At 37.0% G+C, this 14,294-nt stretch overlaps 1 protein-coding gene across 3 annotated transcripts; it reads right to left on the bottom strand.

Moving 5' to 3' along the window:
• Positions 1-241: 241 nt before the first annotated feature.
• On the bottom strand, positions 242-10,808 carry HACD1 (3-hydroxyacyl-CoA dehydratase 1). 3 transcript variants are annotated; one of them, XM_019471113.1, is made up of 6 exons: positions 10,665-10,808; positions 9,408-9,426; positions 9,238-9,326; positions 4,611-4,732; positions 1,942-2,120; positions 242-447 (listed from the first exon to the last, which is right to left on the bottom strand). In XM_019471113.1, exons 1-6 carry the CDS (start codon positions 10,806-10,808, stop codon positions 365-367), a joined length of 636 nt encoding a protein of 211 aa, XP_019326658.1. In that variant the 3' UTR covers positions 242-364. The 3 variants fall into 3 exon arrangements, with proteins under 3 accessions (XP_019326658.1, XP_009273977.1, XP_009273978.1); XM_009275702.1 differs by having other exon boundaries at positions 9,238-9,320; positions 10,665-10,777; XM_009275703.1 differs by lacking the exons at positions 9,238-9,326; positions 9,408-9,426; positions 10,665-10,808 and adding exons at positions 7,418-7,506; positions 7,588-7,602.
• Between the last annotated feature and the right edge of the window lie 3,486 nt (positions 10,809-14,294).

The raw sequence follows: 14,294 nt of genomic DNA on the forward strand, positions 1-14,294 counted from the left end.
TCGCTTTCAGTACAACTTATCAACTCTCCTTCTGTTCTTGATGATGACTACAGGTCATAACAGAACTTTCAGAATAGAAAGCACAGTAGCCAACTATTCCAATTCTTAAAGCTATTTGTCAGCCTACTGAAAAGAAAACAATTTGCCTGAAGAAATGAACAATTAAAAATCAAAGTGAAACCAAGGATGAAAAGGTAAGTCTGAAGATATATTAATTGTAAAAATAATACAGTCCATGCTATTTTATGCACAGTTGTTTATTCTTGTTCCATGTTTTAAAACTTGGACTCAGAAAAATCACAGGAAGTTTTCTTTTTTTACCCTCTTTTTTTCCATTAGAAGCACCATAGTCACACGGCTTGATTCAATCGTCCTTTTCCACAATCACTTCTCCGTGAAGCACCCTTCTTCTCTGCCGCAACATGTGGAAGTAGAGTTGTGGAAATACTTGATCGAAGCATAAAAGAGAGCAAATTAGATGAAAAAAAATCAACAGATCACATAATGGAAAAATACAACTTTGCAGAATGATGAACTGAGGAAAAATTATGGCGCACAGTGCTGCAGTTCGTTAAGGTAAATAATAGCAAGTCATGAATGTTGCAGTGAATTACAAAACAGTAATTACTCAAAAGTCAGACAAGGCCCCCTGGATGTGTACCCTGTGTTTAAGGAACTTCCTTCCCTCCAACACTTTCTTTGTATAAACAGGATTTAACCACTTTCTGGCAGCGCCTGAAGTCTTCAAATTTGTGCTAAGGTAAGCATGTTTGAATTAAGACTTTGAGGAGGATACAAATTTACCCTACTTGTTCAAATCTGAAGTGAGGAGCTCCCTCTCTCCTGGCCCTCTGAGATTTATTGTATTACTGCCCTGCTGATACATTTGATCCTTATATTTAATGGATAGAAAATTGGATTTATTCCTGAAGCATTAAGTTATATAAACAATTGTAAAACTGTTAGTAAGTTACGATGCCTTAGGACATTTTTTACTCATATAAATCTCCCTCGTTGGCCTTCATGATTTCTTGTGACAAAAAATTTCACAGTGTGTGTGCATACTGTGAAAGTCTATGTTTAAGGTCAACTTCTTAAAGGAATACCTTTTATGAATGCAGATCACAGACCCTTTTAACATCAGTTTTCCTGCTTCTCAATGCCTCTCCCTAATCTCTTGCCTTGTTTCTAGCCTCATTGTCCAGACTATCTAAAATATTCTATTTGCCTAGTTTGGTCTATCCCCATTCATGGTGCTATATCTGAATCAGGTTGCTTTCTCCTTGTCTACACTGCCTAGGTACCAGTGGAAATAACACTGGAAGTGCAAGAGAGAGAGTCTCTCTAAGCTTAGCTCTAGTTAGCCAATTGATCTGTGGCTTCTGGTATCCAGAAGTACAAGGACAATCTGATTAAACCAAGGACTGAAGTATGTCCAGAGAGGTTTGGGGGGGTGGATTTCTGTGAAAATGAAATCTTGGAGAATATTGCCTCATGTTTTTCCCGAGCATGCTCAAATGGTGATTTTCAGAGGTGACACGTAAATGGATATTAATAGCAATAAAAACAAGGCAAATCTCTGGCACAACTTGCAGGACAATTTTTAAGCCGTGGCTTCAAAGTGGCAGAGGCACTAGAAATTCTCAGCGACACAGTTACAGACATTTCTGTGTGTAAGCAAATAGGTTTTTTACTTTGTCCAAGTCCTAGAAATGCTTTTAGCATTTTCACTGAAGTTTTTAAGACAGCTTATGTTCTGAGGCAGATAACAGGATGGAAAATTTCAGTCTAACCAATTAAAGCACAGCAAAGCTTGGAACAATAGAAAACAGATTTTTATAGTAGAAAGTGTTCAGTAAATTTAACTACATGCAGTGTTTCCAGCCTTGCTGATAATTGATTATTATGCTGTTAGCGTTACTACAGTTAAGTAATACTTACATGGCACATAGGAGAACATGACAATAATAAGGAAGTAATAGTAGTCAAAGGAGACATTATATTTGTTGGGAAGTCTCAGTGAAAAGATTCCTGTTTTCTTCACATAGGGTAAAGCAGCATATATGGTTAGCAGTTCACCTGCAACTCCAGCAGGATACAAAATGATAAAAAAGTTGTATCTGCATTAAAAAAAAACCCTTGTGAGAAACACCCCATGAATTTAAAATTTCCTCTTGCTATTATTAGTGGCACAGCAATGTATTATGGTAGTTTCTGCACCAAAATCAAGGACCACATTCTGACTTGGCACAGAATACCAGTTTCAGTTACTTTGGATAGTGTTGCTTAGGTTTACAGAGAATGCATTCCTCAGTCCTTTTATTTAAAAACAGTGAAGTATCAGAATGTTTGTATGTCTTTCTAATCCTAAAGAGTAAAAAATCTGCAAATTTGTAGTCTCCAATAATGTCTTTTTTTTAAACTTACTGATCTTGCTCCTGTTGTCACTGACAGGATTCAGACCAGGACTGGATCCCAAATTCAGATGATCCTACACATCTCTGTCACAGTGCACACACACTGGGTCAACTCTGTATTATAATTTCTTTGAAAATAATGAAAACATTGAAAAACATCAGAAACCTGTTTTACCCACTGCCACATGGGAAATCCAAATAATACTACATTTACCACTAATGGAAATGGAAATAAAAGATCAAAGAAAATGAAAGTGCCAGAAACTTATCAGATCCATTTTAAAATGGGAAGAAGATGTTCAAATAAAAGGCGAAGGCATTCAGTTTAAAGAAAATGTGGTTTGAATGCCATAGGCCACATAGGTGGTGACAAAACGAAAAATGTAGTCAGTAGGGTTTGTGCTGTCCTCACGCATAATGCACCATGGAGATGCAGTTTCTCCTAAGGAACAGCTCTCAAGTTCATGCAGGGAACAGCAATGAGAGCTGTCGCACAGAGAGAAAGGTACAGTGTGCGCTCCATGAGCAAAAGAGATGAGATCCAAAACAGCAGCAACCAAACATGAAACCCTCCTTGAGCAAATGGGCTTAGAGGACTCACAGGTCAGAGAACAGATTAGGGGAAGTATAAGAAGGAACTGATGCCATGACCTACACACAGTTTGTCTCTATGCAGTGAAAAAAAACTGAAGTAAAAATTCTGAACTAAAAGTTAGAGCATACCTATTCCATTAACAATGGACAGGGAAATCTTTTACAATTATAAGCTAAAGATCAGAAATTTCCAACTCCCTGGGAGTACTGAAATTATGCCCAGTTGTGCTGTTTGATTATCCATAAATCTTGGTGGGATATTTTGGACTCTATGAAAAGATAGCACAGTTTCAAATGTTTTGTTTATAGTACATTTCACCATATATCTCTGCTGTGAGAATGTCAGTTTTCCCTATTGTCTATTATAAGGAAACAAAAATTCTGTCATTCAAGATACACTGACTTGATGGCAAAAAGTGTATCTGTCAATGTAGTACTTCCTGAATGCATTTCTCTTTCTGAAGCCCACATAAAAAATTATTAATGAAACTGTACCTGATTATTTTTAAGTTTGCCATTTAGTGTTGAAACATAACCAAGGCTACCACCTTAGGTATTAGCAAAAAGATAATGTATTATAAGAATGCATAAATATCAGACATATCAAAGAAGTGCATTAGAAGCATCAGAACTGCATTATTTATAAAACAAAAATAAAGGAAAATAAACAAACACTCTTTTAAATAAGAGTCTCCTGTGCTGAACATAGGTAAGATATTTTCCTTCTAACAGTGTAAGTCTGTCTGTCTTACATGTATTTTTCAAATAATGACTACAGAGAATACTACTCTTCCAGTTAAGTCTCCTGATAAACATGCAGTCTCTGCAATATATCTGACCTAGTGGCCAACCTTAAGTATGCTTCAAAATCAAAGCAGTTTTGATATGGAACACACTTTTTATGTGGGCTAAACTAAGTCAATATTTAGCTTCACTACATGAATATAACCTTATAAAAGCTCTGATAAAGCAGAACTTCTCATAAAGTACTAATACACATAAGATTGAGTGACAACAACTCCCACATTTTCAAAGAACTGAAATCCACAAAGACTAGCACAGGTGCTTAATTTTGGGCATTGTATTCAAAAGCATCTTAAGGAGTCATAGTGTAAGTTAAAAGATGACTCCAAAGATAAAGAAAAAAAATTAAAGTTAAAGCAGAGTTCAAAGTGTGAGACACAGAAAGCAAAGAGCAAATCACACCCCAAAATGTCAGCTAAAATATTTTTAACATTTTAAACCAAGTAACAATGATCCCAAGTACAGAAAGCAACTGACTTGCACTCTGCTGACACATAACCAAAGCTCAAACATCTGCTCTCCTGTGTGTTAGCTCAGCATGCGTGAAACTAACATGCCAGAGTTCCAAGTGTGAGACACAGAAAGCAAAGAGCAAATCACACCCCAAAATGTCAGCTAAAATATTTTTAACATTTTAAACCAAGTAACAATGATCCCAAGTACAGAAAGCAACTGACTTGCACTCTGCTGACACATAACCAAAGCTCAAACATCTGCTCTCCTGTGTGTTAGCTCAGCATGCGTGAAACTAACATGCACAGAACCATGAGAAACTGAAGTACAAGACATCTCCACCTGGCCCATTTAATGAAGTATGGCAAATGGTTGAGCAGGTTGAATGTGTAGAAGGAATATCGAGTAATCTCTGTCACAGTCCATACGACCAGAAAAAGAATAACGCTCTCCTCATTCTGGATCTGCAGAAGTATAAAGAACCAACACTTTCTTCATCCTTAAGCTTCTTTTCTGTGCAAACTGCAACAGACTTCTGTTTAAGATATATGGAACAGAACTAACATCTTGTAAAGAAAGAAAATTTTGGCATAAAAGTGATATGCTGAAACCATTACCATGTACAGTTCTTTATCATATGTATTTACTAACATACAGACATTTTGCAAACTGAACATCTTTATCCATTATGCAAATATCAACATACAAAACCCTATAATTGAGCTAATTCCTCCTCTTCATTCTCTATCTGCATTTTCACTATGCTATCTAACTGTCTCCCTCTTTTTATTTGTGGTTGATTTATTTGTTTATTTTCTTACTCCTCAAAACAGCAAGAAGAAAACAACACAGAAGATATGTTCCTTTCATAATCAGTTTTTACCCATTCTGCATTTCACTACTCTGTCTCCTAGACTTTCTCTTACTTTTTACCTTGCTTCTTCCTCACCATGAAACTTCAGACAAAAGGAATTGCTTAGTATAATCTACTAACTGGAACTTAGTCGCAGAAGATCAAATTTGGCAGACTTCAGGGAGCTGTGAGATAGTTAAGGAGCTGGAACACAGATGGATCACTAAATGAACAGTAGTGGGAGATCAGGAGCTTTGGGTAAACTCACTCAACAATCCCGTTTAAGATTTAAGTTCTGAGTCATTAAACTGCCTCATCGGTAGGTAGCACGCCTATCTGCTGTTTCAAAACATCGGTTCTTTTTCACTCTAGGTGAACAAATAAACAAAAGTCCCCAAATACAAAGAAGGCACGTGGGGATCTATTACAAACACTACCTTCTGAGAAGAATTACATGCAAGTAATTTTCTTTTCTTTAAAAGGGGAGGAATTTTGTAATATACTTCCATGCCTGAAGGCTGAAAAGCTCCAGGGATGTCTGTGAAATAAAATAAAGTAACACAAGTTTTGTTAAAATTACAAAAAAGGGAAACCATTTTTTTTAATAAAATGCAACATGGTGACAAAGCTTAATACATCTCAAAGATGCTGAAAATGCACAACTTTGTCAAAAGTCAAGAAAAATTATAAGTGCTTATCATCTTATAAAATCGTGCCCTCAATGTGTCAGTCAAAGAAGGTGCACTTTTAGTGAAAGGATCTCACCAACATCACAAAAGGAGATATAAAAATACCGCCAAACTCACAAACAAATAGCAACAACTGCAGTGCAAAGACATTCAAACAAATAAGCAAAGGGAAGACAGAAAGAATTAGGCTGTTCTTAGCCTCATGCGATTAGAGACAAACATTGATAACCCGAACTTGGACTCATGTCACCGTGCTAAATCCAAGCAGAAGAGCTTTAAATAAGTATGCAGAGAATTCGTATCTGTTGCCTTGCAAATCTCCAGCCAAGTAGAGAGATCTGGGTCTGGCTATTATCACTAACATGCCTCTCACCACCTAAAGTGGCCCTGAACATTCGTGCCTGCTAAGCAATAACAGCGTGAAATACAAACAGATATACATTCAGATGTATTTTTTTCCTGGACACAGCTTGACCTACTGTACTGAAGATAGAGGAAACAAAAGAAATGCTGGATATGCTAAAGACTTAATGCACTGCAGATAATAATAAAATGGCAAAATGCAGTGCTTTATTCCAGCATTCACGTAAACATTCAATATAAAAACCTTGATAATCTTTGAGATTTCCCTTAAGGGAAATTTGAGATTTCCCCTAAGGGAAAAATGAAAACACTTAGTTTAGAAAAAAAAAAAAAAAAAGGCTATTCCATGTTAAGAAAAGCGACAATAAAGGAAAAGATGCAAGTGTAGAAAACAAAACCTCGGTGAACTGACACAAAGGGATTTGACAACTGAGGCAGGTGCTATGGGTTCCCATCAGCAAAAAAGCATATGCCATCTGCTGGTGAGACAGTTTAATGGCTCAGTTTTTTAAGTCTAAAGATCAGGAGCAGAGACTTAAAATCTACCACTTAATTCTTACATGCCCTTTACAGAAAGCAGACCTCAGAAACTGAACTGAATGTCCTATCTACTAGCTGTAAGCAGTCTGCTTGTTTCATTCTGCTAATGAATCACTAGACTTACAATAACCACCTACAGCCAGGCAAATAAACTATTGTCATTTATACAGGACCTTAGGCATCACTGTTGGCATGCTGGATGACTTGATATATATTTTAATGAAAACAATGCAGTATGCATGCCATCAAATGTTAATATTACCATAACATTAAAATCTTGAGAAGGTTCCTAAAATAAATCACAAAATCACAACCATGTTTATCCAGGTAAATTCCGTTTAAGACATATTTTCATTTAGATTAATTCAGTAAGTGCTAATGTAAGTTTTTGAAAGGGAACCAGTAACACTGTGGTAGATTTGCTGGTAAATAACAGATGTAGTCATTGATCTCACTTAGGCTGACCACAGCCGGCGCGACGCTGAAGACAGTGCTGATTCACAGCTAAGACCCAGACCCAATCTCCTAGGTAGAAGCACATAAATTCCATCCTGTAACCCCAACTTCCAAAATCGCACTCAAGCGTGTAAGTATTCTCTGTAGGAATGTCATTAATTTTTACTTTGGTCTTCCTAGTGAAATGAGAACTGTATTGATAGCTTCTCCTTAAAAACAATCAAAACACGACTTGCTCACGCACATACCTGTTTTATACTATGTGCAATGAACCACACCATGAAGATTCTTGAACTCACTTGGACCCCAGTCACAAGCACAGATGTGCGAACTATTCCTTAAAAAGAGAAACATGTTATCTCTGTTCCACAATTCATCTTTTAATTAGTTACAGGTGAAACTAAAACAAAGAACTCACCAACTGCACAGTGGACTACCTGTAAATAAAAATAAGTTAGAGGTTACTGATGTACAGTATGTTACTATCTACACTATAAACATGGCCTTTTGATATTAATATAAACCTAGGCTTAATTCTGAAGGAGAACTGGTTTTTTGTGTCCAGCTAACAGTCTTTAAAAGAAATACACGTTAGAGCACTGGCAACCAATACTGATGGGCTCAGTATCTGATCTGTGCAAACACATGAAAAAGATTTATTTTCCTAATTAATTGTATATATTACATATTTAGATACTTACAAAGCATTTATTTTTTCAACTAGTAAGCTTCCCTTCCATTATCTTACTCAAAGAAGAATTTTACAGGACAGTGTGGAGGGAGTCATATTAACGGATGCTAAATGCACAGCAATTTTAAAATGTTCTGTATTCATTATGGATTGATAACATTATTATAATTTTGCCAATGACAGCTATGAAGCTTCAGATTTATTGTATTTTCTGGTCAGTAATGTTTAGCAAATAGAGTGCTTTTCATTATTTTGACAGATTTGAGTAGAATTACTTATTGTGAAAGTTTAATAGCATAAAAGTCTATATACAGCTGGCCACATGATTTTAATAGTTGCTTGAACTACAGATGTTGTAGGCAGATTGAGAAAAAAAGTTAAAATGTAGATAGGCACTCTTTGTTGTGCCTGAGAAAGAACTGTAAGCGCTCAATACACCCAACAGTTTCATTCCATAGATGTACCATAAACTGAGACCACTAGTGCACAGTTGGCAGAAGTCATACTATTTAAAGAATACTTTGCACAACTTGCACAGATCTTGTTCAAAGGGATTTGACAACTGAGGCAGGTGCTATGGGTTCCCATCAGCAAAAAAGCATATGCCATCTGCTGGTGAGACAGTTTAATGGCTCAGTTTTTTAAGTCTAAAGATCAGGAGCAGAGACTTAAAATCTACCACTTAATTCTTACATGCCCTTTACAGAAAGCAGACCTCAGAAACTGAACTGAATGTCCTATCTACTAGCTGTAAGCAGTCTGCTTGTTTCATTCTGCTAATGAATCACTAGACTTACAATAACCACCTACAGCCAGGCAAATAAACTATTGTCATTTATACAGGACCTTAGGCATCACTGTTGGCATGCTGGATGACTTGATATATATTTTAATGAAAACAATGCAGTATGCATGCCATCAAATGTTAATATTACCATAACATTAAAATCTTGAGAAGGTTCCTAAAATAAATCACAAAATCACAACCATGTTTATCCAGGTAAATTCCGTTTAAGACATATTTTCATTTAGATTAATTCAGTAAGTGCTAATGTAAGTTTTTGAAAGGGAACCAGTAACACTGTGGTAGATTTGCTGGTAAATAACAGATGTAGTCATTGATCTCACTTAGGCTGACCACAGCCGGCGCGACGCTGAAGACAGTGCTGATTCACAGCTAAGACCCAGACCCAATCTCCTAGGTAGAAGCACATAAATTCCATCCTGTAACCCCAACTTCCAAAATCGCACTCAAGCGTGTAAGTATTCTCTGTAGGAATGTCATTAATTTTTACTTTGGTCTTCCTAGTGAAATGAGAACTGTATTGATAGCTTCTCCTTAAAAACAATCAAAACACGACTTGCTCACGCACATACCTGTTTTATACTATGTGCAATGAACCACACCATGAAGATTCTTGAACTCACTTGGACCCCAGTCACAAGCACAGATGTGCGAACTATTCCTTAAAAAGAGAAACATGTTATCTCTGTTCCACAATTCATCTTTTAATTAGTTACAGGTGAAACTAAAACAAAGAACTCACCAACTGCACAGTGGACTACCTGTAAATAAAAATAAGTTAGAGGTTACTGATGTACAGTATGTTACTATCTACACTATAAACATGGCCTTTTGATATTAATATAAACCTAGGCTTAATTCTGAAGGAGAACTGGTTTTTTGTGTCCAGCTAACAGTCTTTAAAAGAAATACACGTTAGAGCACTGGCAACCAATACTGATGGGCTCAGTATCTGATCTGTGCAAACACATGAAAAAGATTTATTTTCCTAATTAATTGTATATATTACATATTTAGATACTTACAAAGCATTTATTTTTTCAACTAGTAAGCTTCCCTTCCATTATCTTACTCAAAGAAGAATTTTACAGGACAGTGTGGAGGGAGTCATATTAACGGATGCTAAATGCACAGCAATTTTAAAATGTTCTGTATTCATTATGGATTGATAACATTATTATAATTTTGCCAATGACAGCTATGAAGCTTCAGATTTATTGTATTTTCTGGTCAGTAATGTTTAGCAAATAGAGTGCTTTTCATTATTTTGACAGATTTGAGTAGAATTACTTATTGTGAAAGTTTAATAGCATAAAAGTCTATATACAGCTGGCCACATGATTTTAATAGTTGCTTGAACTACAGATGTTGTAGGCAGATTGAGAAAAAAAGTTAAAATGTAGATAGGCACTCTTTGTTGTGCCTGAGAAAGAACTGTAAGCGCTCAATACACCCAACAGTTTCATTCCATAGATGTACCATAAACTGAGACCACTAGTGCACAGTTGGCAGAAGTCATACTATTTAAAGAATACTTTGCACAACTTGCACAGATCTTGTTGTAACTGATTGTATGGGGCATGTGAATCCAGTCTGGAAATAAGCAGAAGCAGGAAAGGCACAGAAGGATAATGAGTCCAGTATAAGGAATAAGAGGGAAGCTATCATCTCTGGAGATGGAGACGAGGTATCTACTAAGCTAGAGGGTTGATCTGCTGGCTGGAATGCCTTCAGAGATTTTGCCTTTTGAGTTAAAGACTCTCAAATCAAAGCAGTTCCCAGGCAGCATTTGATTTAAAGAAATATTAGAATTAAGTTTGAAAAAATGTGTCTATTTGTTTCAACTAATCACCTTGCCCCTCAAAAATCCTTCATTAAATAATAAAGTTAAAAGGAATTTAAGTACTAATATAATGTTTTTATCTTAAATTCCGGTTAATAATGTGTTTTGCCTATGATATGCAGCATCCAGTAAAGCAAACTAATGTTTAAAATTTACCTCAAGCAAAGCAAGTGTCTGGAAAAATTTAAGCGTCCTTTGAACGCTTCTGAATAAGCCTCTATGTGTTCCTTTCTGTATATAAAACCGCACCATGGCAATACCTAATACCAGCCACCTACAAAAGAAAAAGAATGGATACATTTCAAATTAGAATTCTAAAAATATCCATCCACCATAAATAATTTAGTAGAATATTTTCTTCATGGAATATCTTTGTTCTTCACTTGTCAGTGTTCTTAGGAGATTATTAAAAATATCTTTAGGCATAGATATTATATAATATTACATAAACATTACACTCTTTTATCTCTTTACTTGGAAAAGGATAGAGAATGACTTGTTTACCTTCAGAGGATTGACTTGAATTGAGGGGACCCCCCAAAACGATGGGTCCATCAGACTTTTCACTAGCAGTGACTACGTATTTTTACTACTAAATCCCCATGCATCTTTACTGTGAATTACTGTTATTTGAAAACACGTGATGAACTTGGCACTGAAGCCACCATTTTGGGTCGCAGGTTTGTGTAAGTAAAGGACCGGAACCTATGCACATCATTTTTACATTTTTCATGGCCCCTGAACTCATAATTTTCAGAACTGACTAGTGATCTGAATGCTTCTGTTTGTGATTGTCCAACTGAAGTTACCATTATGATTCAGTTTTCAAAAGTGTTGAGAAGTCGTCTTTGAAAATCAGACTCCGAAGTGCTGAAAGATGGGTGCTCTATGCTCCTGGCTTCCAAAGGCAGGTATATTTAACTAGCATATTTGATGGCGTTGGCTAATTTTTTTGTATTTTTTTAAGGAAACTGAACAATGCTACCAACTGATAACCCTTCCAGTGTAAAAGAAAGAACGTAACAGTGTCTTTTAATCAAACTGGAACTTGATATAAAACTTAAATTGAGATCTCAAATGGAAATCGAGACTAAAAAAAAATAAACTTCTGAACTGTCGTAGATTGATCCCCACCACCCAGCCCAGACCCAGTACAATAGCCCAAGGCATGCGCCATTCCTTCCACATAATTAATCCATGTTTATATAATTAAGATTTTGAAAATAGTGTACCATATTTCCATGCTTAATGCAGAGCTATACCACATTCTTACAAACATCACACTAGCAAGATGCCTTGAAACTTCAGGTTTCAATCCACAAAGACTAAGAAAGTATAAAAATTCTTTAATATAGACTTATAGGCATAACCAGAGCTATGGATGGCTATCTTGAGAGTTAAAAATAAAAATACAGAAATTACAATAACTTCAGCTTAACTTTTTGTCTGATGATATTCGGAACAATTACTCAGTCCTTTCATTGCACACAAAGCCATAGCAAGCATGCTGTACAGCGACATGAGCTCTGGCTAAGGAAGGGCCCGAGTGACAAAGCAGAGGGGTCTGAGAAATACTCAGAGGCAGATTCGGAGAACATATAAACATTCGGAGAAATACTTATATAAACATTTGGATAAATATTTAACAACTCTCCTGTTCTTATACTCTTCCCTAAGCGTAAGGTACTGGCTAACATTGGAAACGGGGTACGAGGAAATACCGATCTTTGGTCAGACCCGTTATGCTGTAACAGCGTGAGAGTCGCGTGGATCGTGACAGCTCTCTGTTCACCTCGGATGGCATGTACTTTCAGTATCAGCCCCTTAACAACTCTTACACATGGTGCCTACTGCTACACAGTCACTTGGCGCGGCCCATTCCAGCACTTCATGATGGCATTTCAAACTTACTTAGAGTTAGTCAGGCTTCCTCACACGGTAGGAATGATTCCTCTCCTTGATCCCTTCTACTTTAAGCCCATGCATCCCATCTGCCAGTGCTCCAAAATTTGCCCCCAAAAGTGTCACTTAGATTTTGTAACAGATTTTAAATCTGAGAGCATTAATTTGAGGTTTTCTCCCAACACTGTGGAAATGAGGAATTACTGGAATATCACTGGTAGTCCTTCACAGTAAAGCTGCCCTGTTTCTAGTGAAGTGTTTGGCAAGAATAAGGTGACAGTGAGTTTACATCCAGCTGGCAGCACAAATGGTGACAGCAACAGCTCCGTCCTAGCCCTACCCTGAGAAGTCATAATAATACATCTAATCTAACAAAGCGTTTTCTGCACCTCATTCTGTAAAAAAAGGGTTGCAGAAAGAAGTAATCTTGGACTACACTCAGAAGCAAAGACTGCAAATATTTTTCTTAAATAAATTTTTATTTGGACATGATTTTTTGTAGATCCATTTATTTAGTTGTCAGTGGTTTTGACTTTGGATCTTGGGAAAGCCCTTGTACTGAGTATTGCAAATCACCAGGAAATAGAAAACGCTTTCCATAATAAAAGCAGCATTTCCAGTTGGGACTTTCAGTAAGACTGAGTACTGATCTGTCATTTTAGTCCCTTAAACCTTTGTTAGAAAGGAAGATAAGCCGCAATTTTTTATTAGAATGGTTGTTAACATGCAGTTATGTATTAGTTTGTTAAAACTCTAGAAACACTTCGCTATATTGCATTGTCTGGACAAATGGACAAGTATACTGTTCTTGTTACTTATTTATCCTGTGTAGTGCCCCTGTTAAGTATTGCTCTATTTCAAATGTTTATTTTTCTCTTAAATTGTATCCGTAAAAGATTATAAGAATTTGTTCCTATTCTTATTTCTCTGTTTCCACATAAAATATGAAATTTTGTGTCTTAATCCCTTTTGATGTCAATAGAAGATGGGAGAGAAGGAAGTGGGAGATACTGAATCAGCACCTAAGGTCAAAACTAATACAGTTCGATAATCTTCTACAGACATAAAAGTCAGCGGCAAGACTCAGTGTTCATTAGCAAATTCACACATGGAGCACAAGGCTGGGAATTCAATGAGGTAACATTAGCCTGCCAGCTAGAAAAAAACTACATTGAGTAAAAGCACTTTTCAGATACTGCTGCTGCAATATATGAACAGACTTCAATATGTGTTCAAGATGCACAGATGCTAGTGAGAAGAAAGCCATTACGATCATATTCCTGGCTTTCTGCATCAGTGCTTGAACTCCTGCTTCAACTACAGTGTGTCAGTTTTGCTCTATGGGATTCAAATGGCAGCGAGCTCACCCACTGGTAACCAAGGTAAAATTGTTCTCGTGATGAATGTCAGCCTGGAAGTTATGAAATTGTTCGTTCTTAGTTTTCTTTTAAGCATGTGCAAATTAATAGGGTGTTGGGGTTTTTTTCCCAAGAGTTAGCGCACAGGACAAATTTTCAAGAAGCGAAAATACGTGCTTCAAGCATTAACAACATAAACCTGAATGCTCTTATGATCTGTTATTCAAAATAAATACCTACTCTCCTCAAAGCAAAGCATCGCAGCATGGAGCACTAGCTCAAACGAGCCCCTTGGGTTATTACAGCTCTCTCCCCCTCCACCCACCCCCTGCTCATCACTAAATGCCCGCTGGCGCTGAGGAGGACCACGCTCGGCTTTGGAAATTTCTACCTCGCAGGGAGCCGGTGCGAGCTCTGCTCGTTTAGATCCAGGGCTCACGGACCTGAACGAGCTACCCCACACGGTAACCCGGGGCGTGAGCTCACAAAGCCAGCCGCAGGACCGCCGCCCGGGACAGCTCAGCTC

The sequence above is a fragment of the Aptenodytes forsteri genome, unplaced genomic scaffold (assembly GCF_000699145.1).
Source record: "Aptenodytes forsteri isolate BGI_AS27 unplaced genomic scaffold, ASM69914v1 Scaffold172, whole genome shotgun sequence".
Lineage (NCBI taxonomy): Eukaryota > Metazoa > Chordata > Aves > Sphenisciformes > Spheniscidae > Aptenodytes > Aptenodytes forsteri.